We start from the raw sequence: 15,878 nt of genomic DNA, 5'->3' as shown, positions 1-15,878 counted from the left end.
ACCCCATATCCCATTTTTTGACTGATTATCATACTTTCCTTCTTGCACCATAGTTATAGAGCTATGATGCTGGGAAATTAAAAAAAAAAAAAAAAAATAGTAAATAAATTTTATAAATAAGTAAATGACAAAATAAGGTATTTAATACAAAACAGTTCTGTACAGTGTTTATCTAAAAGCCATAAACACAAGCCTAACACATTATATAGTTCCACTTAGTGATTTAGTTTGTAAACTGTAGTACAGTTTACAAATAAAAATATTAGTTTACAAGAGCAACACGTTTCATAAAAAAATTAGGTTGATTTCCCCCACATGTTTATATTATATGTCAAAATTAGCAATGGTGGCAAAGGGATCACCACCCAGACCAAAAAAACTCGCATGTTGAAGTCAAAAGTGAAATGCATGCTTATATGCTTTTTCTATTCCAAAGACATTGTTCATAAAGAGTGGGTGCCTCCTGGACAAACAGTTAATCAATATTTTTACAAAGCCTTTGAAAATGAGTGCTCCATGTCTGTTCAAACATTGGTACAAGTTGGATTCTTCATCACAATAATGTGCCATATCATACTGTATTGTCGGTAATACAGTTTTTAACCTCAAAACACATTTCAGTACTACCACAGCCACCTTATTCACCAGATTTCACCCCAAGTGACTTTTTTATTCCCAAGAGTCAAATTGGTGGTCAAAAGACACCATTTTTAAACAGCAAAAGATGTCTAAAATGCTGTGACATGGGTCTTAGACAACATTCCAGAAATTTTACCAGCAGTGGCAGAAGCATTGGAGTAAGTGTGGGCAAGTAAAAGTGAACTACTTTGAAGGAGATTACACTTCAGCTGACTAAAAACTTAAAAATTTTTATCACATCAGTCTCATTACTTTATTGTTGCATATTGTATACATTATAAGCTAAAATTACTTACCTTTATCAAGCATCAATAGAAAATCTTTATTCCATCTAAGTTCAGCCATAAATTCTTCATTTTGTAAAAATAATGCAATTCTTTCATCTTCAAGCTCACCTTCAGTCTGAAACAGTATCATAAAATATTGCGTAAATAATAAAATGATAGTGAAATTGCTGTAAGATAACTTTGGTTTATCCCATGACTATTTCCGTAACTTTTACACACATGCCAATTAAAAACTGCACAAAGTTTTATGAAAACTAGAACACATAATATAGTGGTAGCAAGAACACTATGTCTAAAAATCACGCAATTCAGTAGTACCATCATATATTTAGTGGTGGGGAGAGGGATACACTGACTACTTCTGGAAATAAAATGGGCATGCGATATACATATTTATTATTTCTATCTTTAGATAACATAACACATTTTCATAAACTTGGAAGATTTTTAATACCACTGGAATTTTTATTTAATTACTAAAACCAAATATTAAATGTTATCATACATATTTTTATATAAAAAATTTGTTCTTGTTTTGTTGTTTATTAGGTGGCATAACTGAAATGAGTCATAAGCAGCCTAATATAAGTCCCTTCATTAATAAATGTGAAGTTCTGATGAATAACCAGCATCCCATGCTGCATTATTAAGGAAAATAAGAAAAGGATTTTTTTTTTGTTATCTGCCTCAATAAGCTTTATGTATACATTTCCAATTAACTTGCTAGACCTAATTGGTATTCAGTAAAAGTGACACTTTCTGTTCATCACAGAGGCAAAGTGAACATTATTACTCTCAGAAAAAGAAAATCTGGCATTTTTAGGGTATCTCAGATGTTCTGGATGAAGCACACTCTAAAGAATGATTGGGACAAATAGTAGATAAAACAACCAATTCTTATACTTACATATTTGAATATAAATAATAAAACGTATTATAAAAACAGAAACATATGCAATTATATTTTTAATTAATAAACAAATAATAATACCTCTCCCAAACAGTAAATATGGCAAAAGTACAAATAACTTTATAAACATCCTGGGAGAAATAAATATAAACAATGTAAGAAAAATATCCGCCAAATAAAACATCTGCACAAATGACAACCAGTATCAAATAAAGGCAAGAAACATAAATATTTAAAATTATACTTTTAATTAATTTGTAATAAAAAAATCTTGTTTAAAGATGCAGAAATCTCTATGAAAGTACTCAATGGAGATTGTAAAAAAGAAAAGCTCTAAATTAAAAAATTGAAAATTAATTTTAACAAAATAATTTATAATAATAATAATAAATAATATTCTAATGCTAGAATGCAATTTGTTAAACTACTTAATTAAAAGAGTTAAAACATAACATTTACATCTGTAAGACTTTTTAAAAAAACTTACACTCTTGTAGGCTTGTTCAAAATAAAATCTTTGCAGTTCTCTTTTTTTCCATCTTCTTCGAATTCGGAATAAATTCCAAAAACATCTAAACCACATTTTTTTATATGATGCTTAGATGTCTATTTTATATATACAATGTACAAAGTATTTTAAACCAATCATTCATAATTAATTTTTAATACATAATTAATTACATACCTTAACACAAAAATACGTAACAAAATATATAAATAAAAATAACTTGTTCAACTATCTTCTAATTTTATTGAAGTGGTAAAGTCACTTATTTAAAAAAAATGAAATGAGTTATGTTAATATGAATAAACTCAAAATTCACTTTGTTTCTTTTGTTTTCGTTAAATAACATAAAACACAGATCACAAAAAAATTAATTGATTTAAAATTAATAGAACTGAAAGTTAAAAATTACTTTCCTGTTTAAAATTAGTAACATTATATATATATATATATATGTCATATTTCCACATATTAAATATTTGCTCTATATATTTAATAAATCTTATATCTATAACACTAAAATTACATCACATAAAAAAATTGCAGTTTTATAACAGCATTTCTTCTATTAAGTTATTTCATCTACAAAGAATAATGGTATTTGAAATTTTTCACCATGCACATTTTTTAATCTAAATTAAATTACAAGGATAACTTTTTTATAGTAAATCTGCATTTACTCTGCAACCAATTTCAGAGCTTAGTATTTAGTCTGTCATCTTCAAGCAATAATACTAATAATTACAAAACATTAAAAAAGTATATTATGCAGTATTAACACTTAGTATTCAATCTACATTAAATAATATTAACTACGCTGACATCATTATAAAAAATACAGTAAAAAATTACAGAGAAAACCATTACAATTACAGCATTTAACATTCATACAGTATAAGTAAAAACAAAGGTTTTGTGAGATAGATTATTTAAGCCAGTAATGTACAGAAACAATGAAATACATATGCAAGTTAAATTATGAGCAATTTTGTTAGTAAAATTATTTTACTCCTTTTGACTAGTTTTTATGCTGATATATATGTCTATTTCAGTATATTTAAAAGTGTATATTTTTAAATGTAAAATAAACTTTTAAAAACAATAAATGTAATTAATAAAACAAAATAAAAGAATAAAACAAATACTAGTGCTCTGAAACCTGCAACAGAATAAGAATGGAAGCTCCATATAAGATAATTATTCTTATTCATTTAATCAATAAACCAAATTTAACAATGATTAAGAATAAACATTCAGGGGTAATAAATCACAAATACCATTGTTCTTGGGAAAAATTTAAAACAGCAATTTTTATAAATGTAATGTTAAGTTACTGTTGTAAACAAGATAAATATTTATTTAAATAATGTATAATAATGATCACTTTATATGCAGAAGCATGAAAAAAACAGAAACAGCTATATTAAGACACTTCTGCTTTCATTAAAAAAAAAGTAGCAACTATTTTAAATTCATAGATATCACAACGAACATTGTAGAATTAGAATTAAACGATACATTTAGTCAATAATTTTTCTTTTTATAAAAATTTAGTTATATTCTTAAAATCTATATAATTTTTCCTCTTTTAATGAATTTAAACAGAATCTAGAAAAGACTGACATGTTAACAAAAAATAACAAAAGAAACCGTATTTTCAAAATAACAAAACATTTACAGTACACTTTACAATCTATCATTCCTACTCACTAAAAAATGTAAGGCTTAGATAGTAATTTTCCATTTCGATTTTCAATCTAATTTATGTGAAATTTATACAATTAGATTTGAACAAGCTGGCACAAGAAAAAAACAAACTAAAACTTCTCACTAAACTCGTACAATTGTTCTTTATAAAAATCAAATTTACAATAAATAAATATCTAAAATGTTGGTAAAAAGCAGTAAAATTAACATTAATTTTTTTAATTCTTTTCATGTAACAAACACAAAAACAAACTTTAAGTAAGATGTTATAATAAAACAAAAGTTAAAAACGCACATAACAATAATATGAGTACTCATCGCTCAATAATTAACATCACAAATAGTATAACATCACGAAACTAAAACTGGAAAAAAATGTATCTCATACAAATATCTTAATTAAGGTCAGTGAACTAATTTTAATTCAGGGTTGGCCTTTAAATAGTAATCTAAAATTTTACAGTAGTAGCTAGAATGAGTCACTAATATAAGTTAATAAAAATAAAACACGATGAGTAAAGGTCAATGAATGTACTGACCTGTGGTTTATTGAGACCAGCAACATAGGAAGGGGAACATGTTGTAGGTGTCAAACGTAAAAAATCATCTGGTAAAGGCCCTAACAGAGGGGGAACCCATCCTCTTCGTTGTCTTAATGGTGTTGAGTTATTAACATCACTAATTCCAGTGGCTACACTTGAAATTGATGATGTACCATTATCAACTGCTATTGTTACACCAGTTTCTGGAACCGAAATAGGTGATCCTGCTGTGTTATCTTTCAATCTCAAATTACCATCATCAACTCTGTGACAAAAAAAATTAATATTTGAATATCATTAAAAATGATTAGAAAAAAGCTTTTTAATAATTTACTGGTTTGTAAATAAATAAATAATATTAATAAAAGTTCTTTACTGAAGCTACTCTAAAAAAAAAGTGTTCAAACTGATTTTAAAACAAGTGATAACATAATACACTTGTTAAATAAATTATTAAAAATACATTATAAATTTATTTGTCGATACATTTTTATAAATAAATTCTGAAAAAATACTTGTAGTTTAAATAGGCATGGTTAAACCATCATTACAGTCATACATATGGTATAATATGTAATAATTTTGCTTAAGCAGTTTTCCCAGCAGCTTTGAATCATATCTCTTTTAAATACTTCCATGCAGTTCCATAAAATTTAATTTTGAAATAAAAAACATTTTCATTTAGGAGAAATAACATTTCATTTCAAGCAGGTAATCTGCTTATACATGAATCCAAGAGGTAAGTAGAAGCACTGTAATTATAATGAAAGAAGAGGAAGAGATCATTGATTTCTGATGGCAGGAACTCAAGGAGGCAATGGCTACAGGCTATCACAAATATAAAATATTAAAAACAATTTTTCCAAACCAGCATGTATCCAAGATCACTCACATAATATACAGAAAAATAGTTAATATCTTGTTCAAAAAATTTCAATTAAAATACTCTTAACTATACCTCGTATTTATTTATTAATTTATAGGTGGTCACTTTTCTTTCTATTTCAAGCATCAGTCTGCTCTGCCAAAACTAAAATTTTCTGCAGTGAGCTAACTCCATTTTCAAATTTCCCAATAATTCTAATACTAGTCACGCAAATGTGTAAATCATTTGATACCTGCTTCATGAGAATCATTGCAGTGCCATTTATAAACTATACTATAGTGTAATTGTACCACATAAACAGTATTTATATAAATATAAAAAGTCACATGATTTTTTAATTTAATTATTATTTTGAAGGATATTCTGAAAGTTTTAAGAATTTCAAGTTCTTCAATGGGGGCTGTAAGTTATCATAACATAAATTTAACATGTAAGCTCAATAAATAAATGTTATGCCCTCCAGGTACAACTTGTAAATCAAAGAGGTATACATGTACAGAGTATTTCAAAAGAAAAGGGAAAAAAATTTCAGGACATGTTCTAAAAGTGAAAACAAAAAAAAGCTAATATAAACATGGGTCCAGAAAAAGCTCTGTTTTTGAGTTATTATAGCTTGTAAAAAATTTCACCCTGATTTCTGCTCCAAGGGTAAAATAATGCCATATTGAAACCCTGAAACTTAAATTAGGAGGTAAATTTAATGGTATGCGTAGTTTCTGATCTGAAAAATTGAATAAAGCATTTCCCAGAATTGTAACTCTAGTAACATTTGAGAAAAGTATTATAAATTACAAAAAATTGGTATTGCAAAACAATTTTTAGGTTTAATTGTTGAACTTTTAATAAAGTTTAAATTTCTCTTGAAAAGAAAATCAAGAATTTGATTTTAACTAAAAATAAACAGACTGAAACTTGGCAGTCTGTTTATAATTTTAATTTAATTTTATTATAATTTTAAACTGAAACAACAATCATTTAAATATTTGAAACTAATTAAAAACAAAACAAATCATTAAAAATAAAAAAAATGAATAAATAAGATGACATGGTTTAATGATATTATTTAAATTTCATTATATGTTAAAAATATTATGAACAAAAGCTTAGTTTTAGCAAACAATTTTGAAAAATAAATTAAGAAATTTTTATTTTCCAAGTGGCCAGCATTAAGCAGATCAACATCTGGAATTTGTGCATTGCATTTGAATGCTTTCAAAATTGAAGAAAAAGATTGTGTTTTACAACTTTAATCTTTTATTAAATATAATAATTTTCTACAATATTATTATTAGAAAATATATTTTAAATAGTTCTGGGATCATTTTTTATTGAATAATAAAAATTATTTTCCGGTAAAAATCATATAAAACAAACTAATAATTTGCCTACTGTAATTAAGAATTTCAGTATGGCTGGCTTCATTTTATCCTTGGACCAGAAATCAGGGCAACACCTTTTGTCTTTGTTTTTCTCCGTAAAACTGACACAGCTGATAATGGGTACAAACTACACTTTTCCTTTAGTTTTATGGGAAAGGCAAAGATAGTATGAAAATAAAATCAATCTTTGGGCATAAATTAACAAGAAATAAAAACAACCAATAAACACATCAAAACAGCACGTGCAATAAATAAATCTTTTATTCTGATAGTACATAATATTTACGTCATATCAGGAAAAGGCAAAATTAATTATAAGACAAAAGACAGATGGTTAAAGTCCATATTAATTATTAAAAATATTAAGACGTGAAATAATGTTAAGGTAAATAATAAATAAATAAAAATATAAAAAATAACTACAAAATAATTCACAATTCAGAAAGACATTTTTTCAAAAAAATGCAGACTATTTTTGAAAATTATTTGAACACATATTTATGTACAGGTTCAAGATGAGAAAATTCAAATTTAAAAAAAATCTTTAATTAATATTATTTAAAAATTCATCAACAGAGTAATATTGTTTCTATAAAAGAAACTCTTTTAAATTTTATTTCAAATAAATTGTAGAGTAGAATTTTTAATGGTTCAGTAATTTATTAAAAATGACAACATAAACATAATAAGGCCCTTTCTCATATGCCAAAGTATAATGCTGAGTTACATGAAAACAGTTCTGCTGTCTGGTTTGCTAGAGGTGGATATCATTAATTTTTTTTAAGAATAAGAGTCTAATCTGTTTAGAAAAAAACTGCACATTCAAAAATACAAACACAGGGGTTTATTTAAGCTAACATATTTAAGTTTTTAAATATCTCAACACAGTTCATACTAATGGTTCAAATAATGATCTAACAGCCTATTTTTGAAACTTTAAAACTCAATTCTTATTTTTGAGGAAGCCCCAAGAGATGATATTGAACTTTAGACAGAAATATATTGAAGTATAATAAATATCTAAAAATGATGACAGGTTTGGTGTTTTATTAAGATACTTCAAAGTAAAACAATTCAGTGCGATTTTGTTGCAAATGCAATCAATTTGATCATCCCAAAGAGCAGTAGTTACCTAATAAAGCACCCAGAAACTTCACTTCATGGGCAACAGAAACACTATTGTTATCATTAATGGGAATACTGCCCACAGAATTAGCAGTTTTATGTCTACTTCAGAAGTACAATAAATGATTTATCCATATTTAAAGTTAGATGGTTACAATCAGTCCAATGAATAATTTTTTTGTATTGCTATCATAGAATTTTCAACTCCTTTTAAATAATTATCTTCAGATATAGGTACAGTTGTGTGATATAACGAGCGTTTCAAAAAAGATGCATCCCTAAGATTAAGAAGGTAGAAGTCATGCATAGGTACATGTCAGTTGCCAACACCGTTCAAGGTTAGCAGCTTGTAATAGTTGAAATGTCCTTCTTATATACTAGTGCTATACCAGAATAAATTCTTCTCTATTGTGTTAAGTGTCATTTTTCAAGAACGGATGTGTGTTTATTATTGAGACTTATTGCACAAACAAATAAAAGGCTAGTTTTAGATAAAATTTCACAATTCTTCAGTTAGTAATAAGTTGAAAATATTGTGTTTGATTAATAAATTTCATGAGACTGAAATTTACTATTTTTATTTCTTTTCATCAGAAAAGCACAGGTAAATCATCACTGATAACAGCAGAAGTTCTGGAAGATGTGAAAGAATGTTTGACTTGCTCACCCAGAAAACCGCTCAGAAAATTATCTTCACAGGCTGGACGATCACTACCTACAGCTTTCAGGGCTACTAAAAAAAGATAATTGCATGCTTATTGCATCAGTATCGTTTAAGAATTGAAAGAAGTAGACTATGGAAAATGCATATAGTACTGCAGTTGGTTTTGTTCTCTTGATGACAATGGTACTGAAATTTTGGATTGTGTTTATTTCAGCGACAAGGTATGGTTTCACTTGGATGGCTATGTTAACAACTAAAACTGCCAAATATGGAGCGCTGAAAATCCTCATGTTTGTAATGAACAACCATTACACATATGTAAAATTAGTGTTTAATTTGCAATCTCCTGGAGTCGTGTAATAGGGCCTATATTTTTTGACAATCTGCAGATGGTGTAGTTTAACTCAACTTAATCAAACAGTTTACTGCCATGTTAGATTTACAGGAACACAAATGTTAGTTCTAGCAGGATAACGCAACATGTGCTATGAAACACTGGATATGTTAGGAAGTTTTTGGCCTCCAAGATCCCCAGATCTTAAACCAGCAGACCTTTCCTTTGGGGATATTTAAAAAGTGTAGTTTTTAAAAACAATCCTCATACACTTGATGAATTAAAGGCTAACAATGAAAGTGATATTTCAAACATTACTGAGCAAATATTATAAAAAGTGGCTGCAAATGTAATGAAATGTACAAACCTGAATCAGGATCATAGAAAATCATTTTGAACATTTATTGTAAAGTTATTAAAGGTAATTTGATATTGTTGTATAAATATTTTATTAACATTAATTTTTTGTAATAAATTCACGTTGTCAAAAATGGGGTTGCGTCCTTTTTGAAACACTTATTATAATAACATACACATGAATTTATATAATAAGCTTAATATTATTGGTGGACTGAGTTATTAAATACTGTAATATTAGGTAAAGTTGTTATGAATTAGTTAAGACAACTTATCAGATTTCATTTGTAATGACGGGTAATGATAAAATTTGATGCTAATGATAAAACCAGATATTTTTTATTAATTATACAGAGTGATTTTTTAGTCCTGTTACCCAATTGTTAATGTTTGGTAATTTTTTTCTAAGAAAGGAAAATTTTGTTTTGTGACACGAAGTTGGTAGCGCTACTCAACCGATAGATACAGCAGTGTGACTTGATTCTCCTTGAGCTGTGTAAACTTTTGTGCCGTTTCTGGTCGTGTAATGAACAGAATGTCTTTTAACATAGAACAACGAGTTTTCATTCTTGAACAATATTTTGCTACGAAATCATACGCGAGTGTAAAAGAATCATTTCAAATTAAATTTATTGGTGTTTCATTGCCAGAAAAAATGTCAATTTCTAGGCTAGCAAACCGATTTCGAGAGACAGGTAGTGTTTGCAACAGAAAACATAGTGGTTGACCAACTCGCTTGACAGATGACATTTTAGAGAATGTGAAAACAAGATTGCTCAATTCTCCACACAAAAGTTTACGAAAACTTTCCACGCAAGTTGGTTTGTCATATTCGAGTGTTCAGAAAGCTGCTAAAAAATTGAAATTTTATCCGTATCGCGTACAATTAGTCCAAGAGTTTCAGCCTCCAGATATAAACAAGCGATTGCAATATTGCTGTTGGTTTAGGTCTCTCGTAAATGATAACGGAATCAAATTATTAAACATAGTGTTATTTAGTGATGAAGCTTAGATCCATCTCGATGGTTATGTGAACAGTCAAAACTGTCGAATTTGGGTGGTTGAAAATCCTAACGCTTTACAAGACAAATCTTTGCATCCTGAAAAAATTGGTGTATGGTGTGCGATACCTCGTATAGTCGGACCCATATTCTTCGAATAGACAGTAAATGGTGAAGTATACAGGAATATTGTGCGCCAATTTGTTTCTCTCCTGGAACCTCAAGAACGGTATTGCTGGTTTCAGCAAGATGGCACTACATGCCACACGTCTCGAGAAACCATGGATTTTCTGCAAGAGTTCTTTGATGATTGAACAATAAGCAAGGGCTTATGGCCTCCAATGTCCCAAGACCTCACATCTCCTGACTACTTTTTGTGGGGCTATTTTAAGTCCGAGGCCTTCAAAAACAATCCTCACACTTCTGATGAACTTAAAGTCAATATTACAGACTTAATCACGAATATTTCCAATGCAACTCTTAAAAAAGCTTTCTGCTAATATGCTGAAAAGAGTCCGTGCATGTATAACCACAAGGGGTGGGCATTTTGAGCATATTCTTTAACAATTATGTAAGTAATAGCTTTTTACTAAATCTCTTTTGTAAGTAACAAATACATTTTTTATTCCACCTAAATTTCCCTTTCTTAAATTACATTTAAAATTGGGTAACAGGCTAAAAAATAACTCTGTATTTCATAACTGATGATGAATCCATGGATTTGACAACCTGATTATATAAATTATGTTCACAGGTGGTTTTTATTAATTGTAAATTATGGAGTACAGACAATATTATCTATTAGAAAATTCAAAGTCATGTAATTTTTCATAACGAGTGCTACCTATGAAATTAATATTAAAAGCATTAAATTAATTTAATTTAAAATTAAATTAATAATTTTAAAATTAATTAATTAAAACTATTTTAATTAATTCAAATTTATTAATTTAATGTTTTTAATATTTATTTCACAGATAGCACTCGCTATGAAAACTATGAAAAGTTGTACAACAATACAATTTTTATTTAAACATTTATATTTCAATAATTTATCTGATAAATGAAATATTAAAATAAAATAAAAAATTTCATTTACAGGATCTGTATAGCTACTTCTCAAAGAATATGATTCAGTTGGCAAATTAAAATATTACTTCACAATAAATACTGTAAAAAACAACATGCTCTGAATTTAATTTAATTTTTTGATGGGTGAAATACATAACTGTCATAATCGCCTACAAAAGATGTTTTAAACAATAAAACATCGCAACCAATGTGGATTTAGAGATCTACAGGTGATATAATAATAATTTTATATATAAAAGCAAAAATGAGTGTAGAGTACCTTCTCATATAAATAATAAAAACAGAATTACCATTGGCAACTAGCATCAAACAATGAAATAATTATAATCTTATCTTAATCATTCATTGTATTAATCTTAAAAGAAACATTCAGATTGACAGCATTTTCAATTTAATTGAACATCAGTAGAATTAAATTCTAATTCATATGTAAAAATATAAGAAATGTACAAAATAAAAAAATGCCACACTCAACCATGAATGAACTTTGTACAGACAAGATCTTTATTGATTTTGCTTCATATCCAAAGTGGAATTCTAAAATTTTAGCATTTAACCTTTTTTCATCATTGAGTTAACAGAAATGCTTCTAAAAATACATACAGGTCATATCAGTAAAGAAGGACAATTTAATAGCTTAGTTATTCATTTGACATTTGGGTGAAGCTTCATCATGTTTTCTGGATTAAATTGTTTTTATAAAAATGGTGACTCTACAACAGCTATATGAAGATTATTTGGCAATAGGTTCAATATTCCAAAAGGTTTGAAGAAACTGTGACCACATTAAATTTAAAACAAAAGGAGCAGTGTTAGAATACCAGAAAACATTGATAGAGTTCGAACTACTATAACATAGAGTCTAAAATATTCAATGATTAAATGTGTATTAGCATTGAATATCAGGAAACACTGTTCCGCTGAACTTTACATAAGGACTTGTTCTCTCTCCAATAAAATTCAAAAAGTTCAGGAATTAAAAATTACTGATTTGGTTACTTGCATGAATTTTTGTCAAGAAATGTAGCAGCATTTGGATGGTGATGAAAACTTAATCTACCATATGCTTGTCAAATGAAGCTCAATTTCAGCCGAATGGCTAAATGAATAAGCGGAATAATCTAAAAGTCATAGTGTGGTGTACACTTTTGTCATCTGGTAATATTAGATCATTCTCTTTTAAGACAATTGAGGAAATTCTACAACCATTGTAGCATTGGTCACAACATTTTTGAGACAAGAATTAGTTGGCTTTCCACAAATTATGTAGTTCCAGCAAGATGGTGCTATAGTCATACTACTCATGTGTCAATTACCGCTTTAAGAGAACTCTTTCTGAACACTGTTTCTCAATTATCGTAACATAATTCCTGATTTATCAGCATGTCACTTTTTCCTTTGGAGTTTGTTCAAGAGCAAGGTGTACGTCGAGCGACTGCAAATATTAGTAGAACTAAAATTAAAAATTCAAGAGGTTGTATGCGTTGCACCTACCATATTAAAATAAGTAATGGAAATATTTCGATTAAGACTACAAAAATGCATAGTTTACAATGGTTGTCTCACCTGTTAAGTGTTACTTTTAAAAAATAAAATGTCTCTAACAGAAAACTATAGAGAAACATTCAGCTTAAAATAAAAAGTTATTAAAGACAGTAGTTTAAAATTTACCCGCTTCACTAATGTAACTTTATTAATGAGCAGAGCAAGAAAAATGAAATGATAATCAAGAAATTGCCAAATTTCACTTGCATTGAACATAAGACTAGCAGATTCTGAAGCTAAATAAACATAATTTTTTTTCAAATTACTAAAAACAAAGAAAACTTGAGCATTCATTTTTTTTCTATTAATTATTACAAAAAATAGCTGCTTTCGTCTCACTGAATAAACTAACAATTTAATTTTAATATACTAAACAAGGACTACAAAACACTATTATTTACAATACAGCTTTTGTATTTAGTTATAATAGGCTGGTTTAAAAGGAAATGAAATAACTACTATTTATTCATTTAAAACAATTTAAATTAAAATAATCACTGTATCAACACTACAAGCAATAAAATGTGTATTCGATGAAATATTAATTTTTAAGAGATAACAGTATGCATGTATATAGTAATAATCTAGTAAAACAGAGTAGTAGGTCAGTAGTAACCACAATGAAATATTATTATGATTTCTTATGTACTAATATCATAAACATAAACAGTAGAAATATATTAACATCAATGTCATTTATTGTAGTGATAATTATGAATATGCCTTAATATAAAGAATCAAAGATATTCATTTTAACAAAAATAAAAAATAAAATAGTTAATTGGGTGTGCCCTGAATTTTTATAATGGACTATAAAAATTAATAATAGACTATAATAACATTAATAAGTATAAATCATAAATACATTTTTGGAGAAGCAGAAGGTGAAGATATTTTAGAAGAAGGTGCGGGTAACTGTTTAACAGTAGTAGTTGAAATCATATTTGTCGACTGCTGATGTACAGACAAAGCATCAATGTCATCTTGACCATCATGTATCAATTGTTGATCACTATCAATAATATCAAGCTGATGTCTTATTTTATCATTCTCATTATCGGTAGTCATCGATAGCAACTGATCAATAGTCGCATCAACAGCACCCTGATTTGATCTCAGTACAGCCTAAAACAAACATAACTAAATCAAAATATCAATCATAATGTATATTTGCTGGGTTGCCAAAATCAAAATTAAGAAAGCCAATATGATAATAAAACAAATAAATAAATTTATATTATTCTTATGAATATTCTGGAAGTCCAGATATCATGCAGCTTTCTAGAGTTGGGGCTTCTAGGCAGCCATATTCCTTTTTGGTGATGTATGAATGATGTACAGTCTTGTAGACTCAGGCTGATCATACCTGAAACGTTTGGTTAACTGAAACCCACCACCAGTATCCATGATACAGTATTCAAATGAAAATAAAAGCAACTTCTTTATTAAGATTCAAACTTGAGAACTCTCAACTTCAAAGTCAGCTGATTAATAACAATGAATTTTAGACTAAACCCAGCAGGTTAATTTGTAACAAAATTATGAGTATTAATAAACTGATGTAATTAAAAGATAACAAATCATACACTGTTATTAATAATATTAAAAATATTACCTCAATAACATCATCATCCATGGCAGGAAACATTGTTTTAAAGTCAGCCATTGCCTGATGGAATTCTAATTGTGTTGTTTGCTGAACAGTTGCCATTTTTCTTAGAATTTATACCATAAATAACTTTTAAAATTGATATTTACTCCATTAAGAATTATTTATTTAAGTATATCATACTGCATTGGCAATGAGCAGAATCCATATTCTTCTTAGTTACATGTTTTATAACAACCTAGAATTAAATACAAATGATAAATTCTATATAAATATTACAGGTTTTATTTAAACAAATAATGTTTGGCACTATGAAGAACAAATTAATTTCTTTTAAAGACAAGTTCAATACATCAACTGCAATAACTCACAGAAAACTAATAAGACTTACTCAGTTTAATTACTCCTTAATGCTAAAAGAAAAGTGAATTCATTTTTATACTAACTAAAAAGACTACATATGAAAAGTTAACAACTTACTTTTTTCAAATTTGAGGATATGTAATTATGACTGACAAAAATGTATAATACACTTAATTATATAATTAAAACAAAAAAATCAGGTAGTATTAAGTGTTCATTAAAGCATAACAAATCACCGGAAAATGAAGAACATACGGTCAATTATTAATTACTAAGGGTCATAAATGAATCGAGGGAAATCTAACTTAACTTAGTATATATAAATAAAAAAAAAAAATTATTTGATATAAAACATGTAGTTTCAGGTAAAATTACTCTATAAAAATAGCAGAAAATGTATACCTATCACTGACAACTAAAACGTTGAAGTGAAGCCGTACAACAAAAATAAGAGGTAACATTAACATTTGTAATTAATAAAATAAATATTTCAATGAAACTTAATCACATATATTTAATGGTTTACATAAGACAATATTAAGTACAAATCAGAATAAAAATTATATGACAATTTTAATGCATTCAACCGGCTGCGAAATAATCACCCTACAACCTCCACTAATCACATAACAGCTGATCTAGACAAGCTAAACTAGATTTCAGGGTGCTAGTCAAGTTCTCTAGAAAGTAATGAGAATAATGAGAAAGCGCTCATCCGATAAGTGAAAGAATTACTAAGCTTCCTAACGAAATGTAGACTGTGCTACAGTTACAAAATATGCACATTTATTGGGTTTAATAACCAATTTTTATGGAAAATATTGGGATAGATGATTTTTTTGAAGTCATTTCAGTCTAGAAATATATTTTAAGCGGGTGTTTTGTGTTATATTTTATATAAACATAAGATGTCATATGTACCAAACAAATGTA

General features: G+C 27.6%; 1 protein-coding gene across 2 annotated transcripts in view; it reads right to left on the bottom strand.

The window, feature by feature from the left end:
* The window catches only part of LOC142323783 (CUE domain-containing protein 1), a 29,294-nt gene extending 13,722 nt beyond the window's left edge, over positions 1–15,572 (bottom strand). Inside the window, exons 1-5 of one of the 2 annotated variants that reach the window (XM_075363987.1) lie at positions 15,348–15,572; positions 14,589–14,820; positions 13,839–14,098; positions 4,588–4,855; positions 936–1,041 (exon numbers count right to left, since the gene is read on the bottom strand). In XM_075363987.1, the coding sequence (XP_075220102.1) occupies positions 936–1,041; positions 4,588–4,855; positions 13,839–14,098; positions 14,589–14,684 (730 nt within the window). In that variant the 5' untranslated portion in view covers positions 14,685–14,820; positions 15,348–15,572. Of the gene's footprint in view, positions 1–935; positions 1,042–4,587; positions 4,856–13,838; positions 14,099–14,588; positions 14,821–15,062; positions 15,250–15,347 lie in introns of those variants that run through there. The other variant, XM_075363988.1, reaches the window with a different exon arrangement.
* Between the last annotated feature and the right edge of the window lie 306 nt (positions 15,573–15,878).

Source organism: Lycorma delicatula, chromosome 4 (genome assembly GCF_047948215.1).
Source record: "Lycorma delicatula isolate Av1 chromosome 4, ASM4794821v1, whole genome shotgun sequence".
Classification (NCBI taxonomy): Eukaryota; Metazoa; Arthropoda; class Insecta; order Hemiptera; family Fulgoridae; genus Lycorma; species Lycorma delicatula.
This window is presented reverse-complemented; position numbering and strand designations above follow the sequence as displayed.